At 39.0% G+C, this 12383-nt stretch overlaps 1 protein-coding gene across 5 annotated transcripts in view; it reads left to right on the forward strand.

Moving 5' to 3' along the window:
* The window catches only part of SHLD1 (shieldin complex subunit 1), a 90006-nt gene that overhangs the window by 65057 nt on the left and 12566 nt on the right, over positions 1-12383 (forward strand). Inside the window, exon 4 of one of the 5 annotated variants that reach the window (XM_060031212.2) lies at positions 8517-8568. The exons of the other annotated variants lie outside the window; for them this stretch is intronic. Within the exon in view, the coding sequence (XP_059887195.1) occupies positions 8517-8542 (26 nt within the window). The 3' untranslated portion in view covers positions 8543-8568. Of the gene's footprint in view, positions 1-8516; positions 8569-12383 lie in introns of those variants that run through there. 5 annotated transcript variants of the gene reach the window in all.

Here is a 12383-nt window from a genome sequence, read left to right on the forward strand (position 1 = left end):
CTTGGCAACTGGTTGGTTTTTTTTTTTAAGCTTTCGATTTTTCTCAACATGAACTGCTTCCTTTGATTTAGCTAAGATGTGTGGACAGATTTATATCTTATTCAGAGTCTCTAGTGTAAGTGTTTATGAGGTATAGATTTTTCATTTTTCACAATCTTCACAAGGTTGAACAAGGATAAACAATTTCACATAACTGTAAGCTTGCCTGATTAACCAAACAAAGGCAAGTTACCGTGATCTTTTTTGTCTGATGTCAAGTACCATAAACATGATTCAGATTTGTTTTTATAAACTGTCACTAAATATTTTGATATTAGGCTTTTTAATGTCTCTGACAAGGTCTCTGTGAAAATTGTTTCCATAAATTATAAATGCACATCGTTCCTTCTGTCTCCCCGTTGCTTCCTCTGCTCTAGCCACAGGGCCTCCTGGCTGGTCCTCATCCTTGCTAAACCTGTTTCTATCTCAGGGACTCTGCATTTGCCATTTCCTCTGCTGAAACCCGTTTGCCCCAGATATTCACACTGCTTCTTCCCTCGTTGCATTTAGGGCTTCCCAGTTAAATGCCATCTCCTCAAAGAGGACTGTCTGGACCTTTCTGTCTAAAACAGGATCTTCATGCATCACTCCCTGGCCATTGTGGAGATGAGAGGATCCATCTCTGGAAAGCCTGAATGAAAATCAGTCACCCTATATGAAGTACACCAGCCACCAGTCTATAAGCCCTACCCATGGCAAGAGCTTCCAATTAGTGTTTTAATACCCCACCCTTAAATTATGAACTCATAGCCAAAGATCACCAGGTATTTGTGGAAATCCTCCATTGTAAAATGTAGAAACCAAGACTAATATGAAATAAAGAACTCAAAAGAGGGGCTTCCCTGGTGGCGCAGTGGTTGAGAGTCTGCCTGCCGATGCAGGGGACGCGGGTTCGTGCCCCAGTCCGGGAGGATCCCACATGCCGCGGAGAAGCTGGGCCCCTGAGCCATGGCCGCTGAGCCTGCGCGTCCGGAGCCTGTGCTCCGCAATGGGAGAGGCCGCAGCGGTGAGAGGCCCGCGTACCGTAAAAAAATAAATAAAAAAAAAAAAAAAAAAAAAAAGAACTCAAAAGAAACAGAGACAATGATGGAGCAGAAGAAATCTACAAAAAACAAAACAAAAAGTGGGGCAGAGGAAGTCATCATAGAAATAATATAAAAAATTTAGGAGAGCAACAAAGGGGAGACCCGGGTCAGCAGCCGTGGAGCAGGCCTGGAGCTGGAGGGTGGAGAGCTGCAGAGGCAAGTGCTCAGCAGGCTGGGGAACTGAAAGCCTGTTCTGCCAGGTGGACATGTGGACGTTACACTGAGAGGCTCTTGGGGGGTGTGGGTAGAGTTAGGGATAGTTACAAAGCAAAGCAAGCAAATGCAAAAGAGAAATAACTATTAAGCACAGAAACAATAATATCGTACAATAAAGCAGTGATCAACTTTATATAGTTATAATAAGTTAAAAACTGAATGTTGATTTAATTTAAAAATGTGACATAATTGTATTTAGAGAACAGGGGAAGGTAAGTCTCTATGCACAGGGGCATGTGTAAGTGTTTGTGATGAGGCCGAATGATATCAACATATAGTATCTAAGACTGATAAGTTATCATACAGGATCATGGTCATTAGACATAAAAAGATTTTAAAAACCAGGAGGAACAGCAAGTTGGAATGTAGACTCTGAGAAATGGGGAGGAGGATGGAGGAGGCAAGGAAGTATTGTGGGTTTTTTTTTTTAGTTTATTTATTTATTTATTTTTAGCTGCGTTGGGTCTTTGTTGCTGCGTGCGGGCTTTCTCTAGTTGCGGTGAGCGGGGCTACTCTTTGTTGCAGTGTGCGGGCTTCTCATCACAGTGGCTTCTCTTGTTGCGGAGCAACGGCTCTAGGCACACGGGCTTCAGTAGTTGCAGCACATGGGCTCAGTAGTTTTGGCTTGTGGGCTTAGGGCGCAGGCTCAGTAGTTGTGGCACACAGGCTTAGCTGCTCTGTGGCATGTGGGATCTTCCCGAAGCAGGGATCAAACCTGTGTCCCCTGCATTGGCAGGCGGATTCTTAACCACTGCGCCACCAGGGATGGTCCAAAGTATTATTGCTCATTGTCAGACTTTTATCCTCATCTGACTTTTAAAAGCTCTGAGCACATATTACTTTTATAAACATAAAATTTAGTTAGGAATTATCAATAAAATATAAGTGTTGAGCAGTCCTACTTCTGTGCACGTCACTGATTCAGTCTGATGTACGTTTGATTAATATATGAATTCAGTCCAGTATCTGGCTGATGTCTTTGGTGGGTAGGCTCATTTGTTTAACCAGATCCATTTGCACTTGCACATGGAGTAATTAATTCACACTCACTTTGTTGGAAGTCATGCTGAAAACATTTATCATTTCCTTCTGCACCGTGGAGATAGATTAGACTACAGCTCATGGTTATTGAGGCTGTGTGCTCATTAAAGATGGAGTATGTGTAACAAACTGAGCTTTTTAATCACTTTAGATTTAATGACGTACCTTTGCCATGTACTTAATCTTCAGCAAATATTTACCCTTCCCAAACTGACAGTTTTGTGATTTATAACTTGTCATGTCAGATGAAGCATTTCCTCTTTCCCCCACCCCAGAAGGGTCTCTGTTCCAAATTATAGTCTTTAAAAAGTAGCTGACACATTCTCCTCTGTGGGGAACTTTCAACATTTCCATCCTATGACTTGGAAGTGACCCTTCTCACTCCTCTCAGCCTTAGTCCGTACTTATTGATATATTTATTTTGGATACAGTTTAATGTTTTTATTCTGCTATCTGGGTCATTCTCATAGAGAGATGGATGGGTGGGTGAATAGATGGAGAGAGAGAGAGAGATAGGCAGACTGACAGATGGAACTGTGTTAAGGATGTGTGGAAATACAGTTCCAGATAACAGAGAATACACCGCAGGTTTTAGTCTCAAGGTTTCCAGTCCATAAGAGCTGTATAATGGTCAGCTTTCCAAGCAGAAGCTAAACAACCATCATTCTACTGCATGCAATATAGTTTCTCAAAATTTTTAATGAAACTAGAATCAGTAAGATGTTCCATTAGAAAGTCCTAAATAACTTCAAGATACTTTTAAATGTTCTTTTAATTTGTACCATGGAAGTAATATGAGGAGCTGGAGTTGGAGGTGGTCATTGAAGCCTGAGTATGGATGTTTTCCATCACTAGTTGGTGCCATAACCTTTTTCAGCTTTCTCCCCTGCCCCCTCCCCACCCTGAAACACTTAAGAACACTTTCTAGACCAAAATTAAAATGCAAATAAATTAATGATATATTTTTGAATTTTGAAGATGAGAAACTACCAGACTTAAAATTCTAGAGGTGCTGTCAGGATTAATAGGTATAGTAAATTAGAAGTTGCTCTTCTTTATAAGCAAAAAAGTTTGTATGTCAGGACTGGAAACCTCACACCCATGAGCCTGCCTGTGCACTGAATAATTATCATTTTCTCCAATGCCTTATTAGTCTTTGGGGCCACTTCCTGAGTTTGAATCCTGGCCCTGCCACTTACTAGCTATGTGTCTTTGACCAAGTTTCTTAATCTCTGTGCCTCAGTTTCATTATCTGTGAGTCTATTAATTAGCCCACTTAATGCCCATTCCTACCTCCTCCTAGCATCATTTCTTGTCTTACAGAGAGTGGCAGTTTTCATTTCTAGAACTTGTTGCAGCTAGTGTTCGGATGTGAGTTAGATCTGCTAATCAAATGCATTCCCATAAACCTCTGAATTCAGGCTTAGATTATGTGGGAAGAGAGATGGGGCTGGGACCTTCATTTCTAGCTGGTGTGGATAATGGCAGAGGCAGCATGGTTCTGAAATTGGCAACTGTAGTAATAGCTTCCTGACTTGACAGGCAGCTTCCTGATTGAGAAGCTTGGAGCAGCATCTGTAGCAGCAGCTTCCTGGTTCTTTAGGTTCCAGCAGCCCCTTTGGCTGTTCAGTTCTACTTATTGATTTGAGGAGTAATTCCTAAAAGTTTAGCTTAGAGTCTGTCTCTGCAGTTCTCCTAACAGTGATGTGAATTATGTTATACTTCTTAATACCTCTCTTTCTGCTTAAGGTAGCCAAAGTGATTTATGTTGGCTGCAACTAAAGATCAGGAGCAGTAAACTTTGCTCACGGAGTTGTTGTGAGGAAAGATAAGGCATTTAAAGTGCTTAAAATATGTGGCATGCCTTTTTTTTTTTTTTTGGACATTCTTAGGGTTTTTTCTGGCCTCAATCAATGGTATACCTACAACCGTGAATAACATAGATATTTATTAGTTTGTTGGTTCATCATTCACTCATTCATACATTTATTGAAACAAATATTTGCGAATGGCTATTCTAATCAAGACATATTCCAGCTATCTTAGGGCAGCTGATCCTAACTGAACATTAGATGAACATTAGAATCATCTGGGAATCTTTAAAAAAAAAAACTTAACGTCTATGCCACATTCAAGACTTATTGAAGACAGGGAGTGTGTGTGTGTGTGTGTGTGTGTTTGGTTTTTTTTTTTTTTTTTTTTTTGTGGTACGCGGGCCTCTCACTGCTGTGGCCTCCCCGTTGCGGAGCACAGGCTCCGGACGCGCAGGCTCAGCGGCCATGGCTCATGGGCCCAGCCGCAACGCGGCATGTGAGATCTTCCCGGACTGGGGCAGGAACCCGTGTCTCCTGCATCAGCAGGCGGACTCTCAACCACTGCGCCACCAGGGAAGCCCGTGTGTAGATATTTTTAACATTGAGATACAATTCTTATAAAGTGCACAAGTCTTATGTGTTACAGCTTGGTGGATTTTTACATATGTATACCCAATTATCTATGACCTAGGTCAGGGTATAGGAAAACAGAAATACGCATGGGGCTTCCCTGGTGGCGCAGTGGTTGAGAGTCCGCCTGTGGATACACGAGTTCGTGCCCCGGTCCGGGAAGATCCCACATGCCGCGGAGCGGCTAGGCCCGTGAGCCATGGCCGCTGAGCCTGCGCGTCCAGAGCCTGTTTTCCGCAATGGGAGAGGCCACAACAGTGAGAGGCCCGCGTACCGAAAAAAAAAAAAAAAAGAAATATGCATGAAAGATTTATTGTGTGCATGGGGTTTGGGGGGGCTCCTTTTAAAAGAGCTGAAGTTTCAAATGCATTTGAGGTTTTGCCACTCAGAGGTCAAAAAATTTTAGTTATCTGGAATGACCAGTATAACTAGGTCATTTTCCTCTTTTTCCTTCTTCATAGTCCCCTACAAATTTGTACCCCTTTCTAGGTTTATGCAAGAAAACGGTTTCATTTATATGTGAAATGAAATGAATTTAAGAAGGATCTTAGGTAACAAAAAATCAATAAGGCAGTAAATGTTACCGCTAATAAGTTTGTGAGTCATAACCTCTGTTCTGTTTATCTTCTTATGATTGGCATAGTTCATTGGCTAAAAGAAAGTTTGCTTTCTTAAAATTAAGCTATATTTCTTCTTTCATGTGATCTCTTCAAAGAGAGTGAATATCATGAGAGAGTAAAAATAATTATTTTCCTTTTTTTCCCAAAGAGTGCTTGGTCTGTAGGCCAATGGCTGCACAATTAATATTGCAATACTGAGGGCACTAGAGTAGCAGCATGAGCTGACTTAGGAAGATCAAGTTAGTAATTTTTGAAAAACATATGGAAACAGTTGATTACAGAGAGAAAATGACATCTGCAAAACATTAAAAGCATCTACATTTTTAATAAAACCAACTAGAACAACTTTGAAGTTGAATGATTTTGCATAATTAATTCATTACAGAATGAAACTTTTGGGAAACAAAATGTAGAATAAGCTACACTTTTAAGGTGATCACCTGTGATTTGGGATCAAAGTCTAGCATTGGAATACCATTTCAAGTATAGCTGAACTATATTAGTGAATCACCAAAAGGAATAGAAAACATGAAAATTCTATGTAGCTCGTTCCTCTGCCTTAAGATAAAACCTCCATAAATTGACTGAGGTGGTATGAATATTGTACATTTTAAGCACTCTTAGAGGATGAGCTTTGGATGTGAGGGAAGTCTGGCTATGACATTTATGATTTTGTTAAATGGCCAGTTAAATGTCTTAATTTCCTCATTTTTTCCTGAGTGGCCCTGGGTTGGCAGTTATTTTCTCTTAGAACTTTGAAGATATTATTTCACTGCCTTCTTGCTTGCATTGCTGCTATTGAGATATCAACAGTCAACTTAATTATCATTCATTTATAGGTAATCTGTCTTTTCTTTATGGCTGGTTTTAGGATTTTTATTTTTGCCTTTGATAATCTACAGTTTTATCTGGTACCTAGCCACAGAATTCTTTTTATTTATCCTGCTTGCAAAACACTGTGATTAGTAAATTTGAGAATTCATGCTTTTATCAGTTCTAAGAAATTCTCACTCATTAACTTATTGTCATTGCCTTTTCCTACAGTCTCTCTATTATCTTTTTCTGAAATTCCCATTAGATGCACGTTAGAACATCTCACTTTGACTTACACATCTCAGTTTTGTTTTGTTTTGTTTTCTCCATCTCTGTTTCTGTGGTAAATTATGAGTAAATTTTCAAATCTGATTTCCATTTTCTAATTTTCTGTCCAGCAGTGTCTAATCTTCTGTTTTACCTATCTACTGAGGTATAAATACCTATTATTATAATTTGACATTTTTCTAAGCTTTTTTTCTCTTTTTCTAATTTACCTGTTTATTTTTTGTAGTCTCTTGTTCTTTAGTCAAACTTCTGAATCCCTATTTTATTTCGTTAACAAAAACACATTTATTTTATATTCTATTAACTCCAATAATCTGTTTCTGTGAGTCTCATTCTAGTGCTGGTGCTTTTTCTTTACTCCCTCTCAACAAAGGTGCCTTGTTTAAATGGGTATTTTGTGAGTATTGTTTTTATTGTAAACTCATATTCCATGGAACTTTGTGTGTAGGGTTTCTTTTGAGATTTGGAGTGAGAGTACAATCTTCTAAAAATGGTTTGCATTTGCTTTCTCTAAACATATGAGAGCACATTAATCTGGAACCATATTAAAATAAATACCTGGCATAGAGGATTTTAGATCACAGAATAGTCTCAACTCAGGCCACAAATATATGTGAGGTTTGGCTCATGGTTATATTTCTGGAGAGATGGTTCTTTTTTTTCTCTCCACTCAGAGCAAAGCCAAGACAGACAAGTTTTTTTAGTGCAACCCTTTTCTTTATTTTTATTTTTTTTATTTTTTAAAAATATTTTTAGCCTCGCCACATGTCATGTGGGATCCTAGTTCCCCGACCAAGGATTGAACACATGCCCCCTGCAGTGGAAGCTTGGAGTCTTAACCACTGGACCACCAGGGAAGTTCCTACAACCCTTTCCAAGGCACATTTCTTTCTAGTCCATCTTTTCTCTAAGGGTGGAGCTACAGGGCTCTCGGCCTTGTGCAGTGAGTTTCCTTTCAAGCACCCCATCTGGCCATGACCTAGACTTTGTGTCCTGAATGCTGTGTGGCCATTAAAGCTGATATGCTAGGTTTAGGCACCAGCTCAGGATTCACTTACCTCTTGGAACACCCACTCTTGTTTTCCTTTTGGTCTCTGAGGACTTTCTTTACTTTATTCCAGCTTAGTCATGCACAGTAAGAGATTTTTAAAAAATATCTTAGCCAGCATTTTTAGATATTTGGTCACAGGGAGGATTTGTCGTATCCTTATAAAGGTGGAAATTTAAAATTCCATATTTGCACCCACTTCTAGCCCTTCTAGCTCATGTTTCCATGTTAGAAACATTTTCAACACAAATACATCCTAAACCCCTCACAGCCCATATTTTCTGTCATTCAGGCAGCCTTAGCTTTCACTTCTCTGCTGTTTATAGGCCTTTTCTGCATAGGTTGTATATTACACTATTTAAAAATTTTGTTTATGGCTTTTTTCCCACTTCCACTGAGTTTTCTGTGTTCTCTGAGGTTATTTGTTACAGAAGAGAAGGTGCAAAGCTTTGCCTTTCTTCAGATTCAGCTGTTAGTGAGAGAAGGGAGAAGAGAGAAGGAAATTAAGAATTATCTACTATAATTGTTCTCATTGTATTTCCCAGTCTCATCTTGCCTTTTAAAATTTAACTCAGCACTACAATTCTGACTCAGCCAGCAGTCATTCTGTGAACCCAGATCTTTTCTTCCTAGTTTCTCAATCTTTTTTTTAATTTTTCATGTAACCTGTTTCTCTTTCATATGTATTTATTAACCTAAACTTTCCCTGAAGCTCTTCACTTGATCTCCATCTACTTCCAAAACAACCACCCCCACAGACTCCCTGGAGGTTGAGTCATTTCAGTTCCACCCACACTCTGGTGCTGGTGCTCCTTAGGGGGACAGATGAGGGCTCCACCAGCCTGGGCTTCTGTGTTTGACATGCCCACACGCTGAGGAATCTGCTGTTTCCACCCACAGTGGGATTGTGTTTGCTTTGCAGAGCATGCACTTGGGACCTCTCTGTAATCATAGTCCTACTGCTGTGAGATGGGCAATGTTCACTAATGATTCATCCCACTAACTCTGACACCAGGATGGAGCAGTAAGTAAAAGTGATGTTCCTTTCAGTCAGGAATGAATGCTTGTTCATCTAGACTTTGCTTATAATGTTAATTTATCACTGCAGAAAAGACCTACAGGAGCATTTACAATTCATTTTTTTAAATCCTGGATGCTGGGACTTCCCTGGCAGTCCAGTGGTTAAGACTTCGTGCTTCCAATGTAGGGGACTCAGGTTCAATCCCTGGTCAGGGAACTAAGATCCCACGTGCCGCATGGCGTGGCCAAAAAACAAAAAAAATAGTTCTAGATGCTAAATGGCAAATAGTTTAATACCTACATGTAACAACTCTGCTTCTGGTACTACTCTTGTCACTGTGATAATTATAAAGTAGCTTATATTTGTTGAGCCCTTACTACATGCTAGGTTTTATACTAATAAATCATTTAATTCTTACAACAGTCCTATGAGGCAGAGCTATTATTCCCATTTTACAGATGAAGACATGGAGATTCAGAGATGTAAAGTAACTTGCCCATGGTCACATAGGCAGTAAGTGGCCATGGTAGGACTAAACTCAAGTCTTCTAAATACAAAGTCCACGCTCACCAACATCTTATCTGTCAGGACAAAAATATTCAGACTTCTAATCTATGACTATGAGCTTTTTTACAATAGTCAGAACTTAAATCCACATTAGCCTGTCCTTTAAGGTAGCAAATTTGAACATATATGTACATTGAAACCATGCTGCTTGCTATTGCATAGAACTGACTTTGGAATTCCTTTGTGAGAACTACTTTCAGAACCAGCATGCAAAACAAAAGAAAAGCAATTTCCTTTTGGAGATAAACCTTGCTTTTTAACCCATGCCCAGTTACCCTGCAGGATCACCTACATTATTTATCAGATTTCACTCCTAATGCCTCTTTTTTCCAAAAGGGTAATTCTGTCTTCTGTGGATGGAGATTTGCCACCAATGAGGACATCCAAAAGAAGTTTCCTTCAATTTGTTAATATGGTTGATTGTATAACATTGTATACATTGTATAACATTGTATACATTGTATAACAATGTATTACATTGATTGATTTGCGTATACTGAAGAATCCTTGCATTCCTGGGATAAACCCCACTTGATCATGGTGTATGATCCTTTTAGTGTGCTGTTGGATTAGCTAATTTCATCTCAATAGATGCAGAAAAAGCTTTCAACAAAATTCAACACTGATTTATAATAAAAACCCTCCAAAAAGTAGGCATAGAGGGAACTTACTTACCTCAACATAATAAGGAACATATATGACAAACCCACAGCCAACATGATTCTCAATGGTACAAAAATGAAACCATTTCCACTAAGATCAGGAACAAGACAAGGTTGAGCACTCTCACCATTATTATTCAACATAGTTTTGGAAGTTTTAGCCACAGCAATCAGAGAAGAAAAAGAAATTAAAAGAATTCAAATCAGAAAAGAAGAAGTAAAGCTGTCACTGTTTGCAGATGACGTGATACTATACATAGAGAATCCTAAAGATGCTACCAGAAAACTACTAGAGCTAATCAACGAATTTGGTAAAGTAGCAGGATACCAAAGTAATGCACAGAAATCTCTTGTATTCCTATACACTAATGATGAAAAATCTGAAAGAGAAATTAAGGAAACACTCCCATTTACCATTACAACAAAAAGAATAAAATACCTAGGAATAAACCTACCTAAGGAGACAAGAGACCTGTATGCAGAAAACTGTAAAACACTGATGAAAGAAATTAAAGATGATACCAAAAGATGGAGAGATATACCATGTTCACAGATTGGAAGAATCAACATTGTGAAAATGACTATACTACCCAAAGCAATCTACAGATTTAATGCAATCCCTATCAAACTACCAATGACATTTTTCACAGAACTAGAAAAAAAAAATTCACAATTTGTATGGAAACACAAAAGACCCCAAAACGCCAAAGCAATCTTGAGAAAGAAAAACGGAGCTGGAGGAATCAGCCTCCCTGACTTCAGACTATACTACAAAGCTGCAGTAATCAAGACAATATGGTACTGGCACAAAAACAGAAATATAGATCAATGGAACAGGATAGAAAGCCCAGAGATAAACCCACACACATATGGTCACCTTATTTTTCATAAAGGAGGCAAGAATATACAATGGATAAAAGACAGCTTCTTCAATAAGTGGTGCTGGGAAAACTAGACAGCTACATGTAAAAGAATGAAATTAGAACACTCCCTAACACCATACACAAAAATAATCTCAAAATGGATTAAAGACCTAAATATAAGGCCAGACACTATAAAACTCTTAGAGGAAAACATAGGCAGAACACTCTATGGCATACATCACAGCAAGATCCTTTTTGACCCACCTCCTAGAGAAATGGAAATAAAAACAAAAATAAACAAGTGGGTCCTAATGAAACTTAAAAACTTTTGCACAGCAAAGGAAACCATAAACAAGATGAAAAGACAACCCTCAGAATAGGAGAAGATATTTGCTGATGAAGCAACTGATAAAGGATTAATCGCCAAAATTTACAAACAGCTCTTGCAGCTCAATATCAAAAAAACAAACCACCCAATCCAAAAATAGGCAGGACACCTAAATAGACATTTCTCCAAAGAAGATATACAGATTGCCAACCAACACATGGAAGGATGCTCAACATCACTAATCATTAGAGAAATGCAAATCAAAACTACAATGAGGTATCACCTCACACCAGTCAGAATGGCCATCATCAAAAAATCTACAAACAATAAATGCTGGAGAGGGTGTGGAGAAAAGGGAACTCTCCTGCACTACTGGTGGGAATGTAAATTGATACAGCCACTATGGAGAACAGTATGGAGGTTCCTTAAAAAACTAAAAATAAAACTACTGGACGACCCAGCAATCCCACTACTGGGCATATACCCTGAGAAAACCATAATTCAAAAAGAGTCATGTACCACAATGTTCACTGCAGCTCTATTTACAATAGCCAGGACATGGAAGCAACCTAAGTGTCCATCAACAGATGAATGGATAAAGAAGATGTGGCACATGTATACAGTTGAATATTACTCAGCAATAAAAAGAAACGAAATTGAGTTATTTGTAGTGAGGTGGCTGGACCTAGAGTCTGTCATACAGAGTGAATAAGTCAGAAAGAGAAAAACACATATATGTATGCTAACACATATATATGGAATCTAAAAAAAAAAATGTTCTGAAGAACCTAGGGCCAGGACAGGAATAAAGATGCAGATGTAGAGAATGGACTTGAGGACACGGGGAAGGGGAAGGGGAAGCTGGGATGAAGTGAGAGAGTGGCATTGACTTATATACACTACCAAATATAAAATAGATAGCTGGTGGGAAGCAGCCGCATAGCACAGGGAGATCAACTTGGTGCTTTGGAACCACGTAGAGGTGTGGGATAGGGAGGGTTGGAGGGAGACGCAAGAAGGAGATATGTGGATATATGTATATGTATAGCTGATTCACTTTGTTATAAAGCAGAAACTAACACACCATTGTAAAGCAATTATACTCCAATAAAGATGTTAAAAAAAATAAAGTTTCCAGAGCAAGCAAAGACACTTTCTAAGAGGCTCCAAAATGTTCTCAGCAACATCAACATTTTTAAAATAAGAGCTTGCCCCCCACTCCCCAGGGTGATTACTTTGAAGGGAGAACACTCAGCTATATATTTACATTCTGGTGTATTTGTTTCCAGTTCAGTCTGTCACTTCATAGATGTACTTAACTTTGATTTGATGTGGAGTGAAATCTGTT

This window comes from Delphinus delphis, chromosome 15, assembly GCF_949987515.2.
Source record: "Delphinus delphis chromosome 15, mDelDel1.2, whole genome shotgun sequence".
Classification (NCBI taxonomy): Eukaryota; Metazoa; Chordata; class Mammalia; order Artiodactyla; family Delphinidae; genus Delphinus; species Delphinus delphis.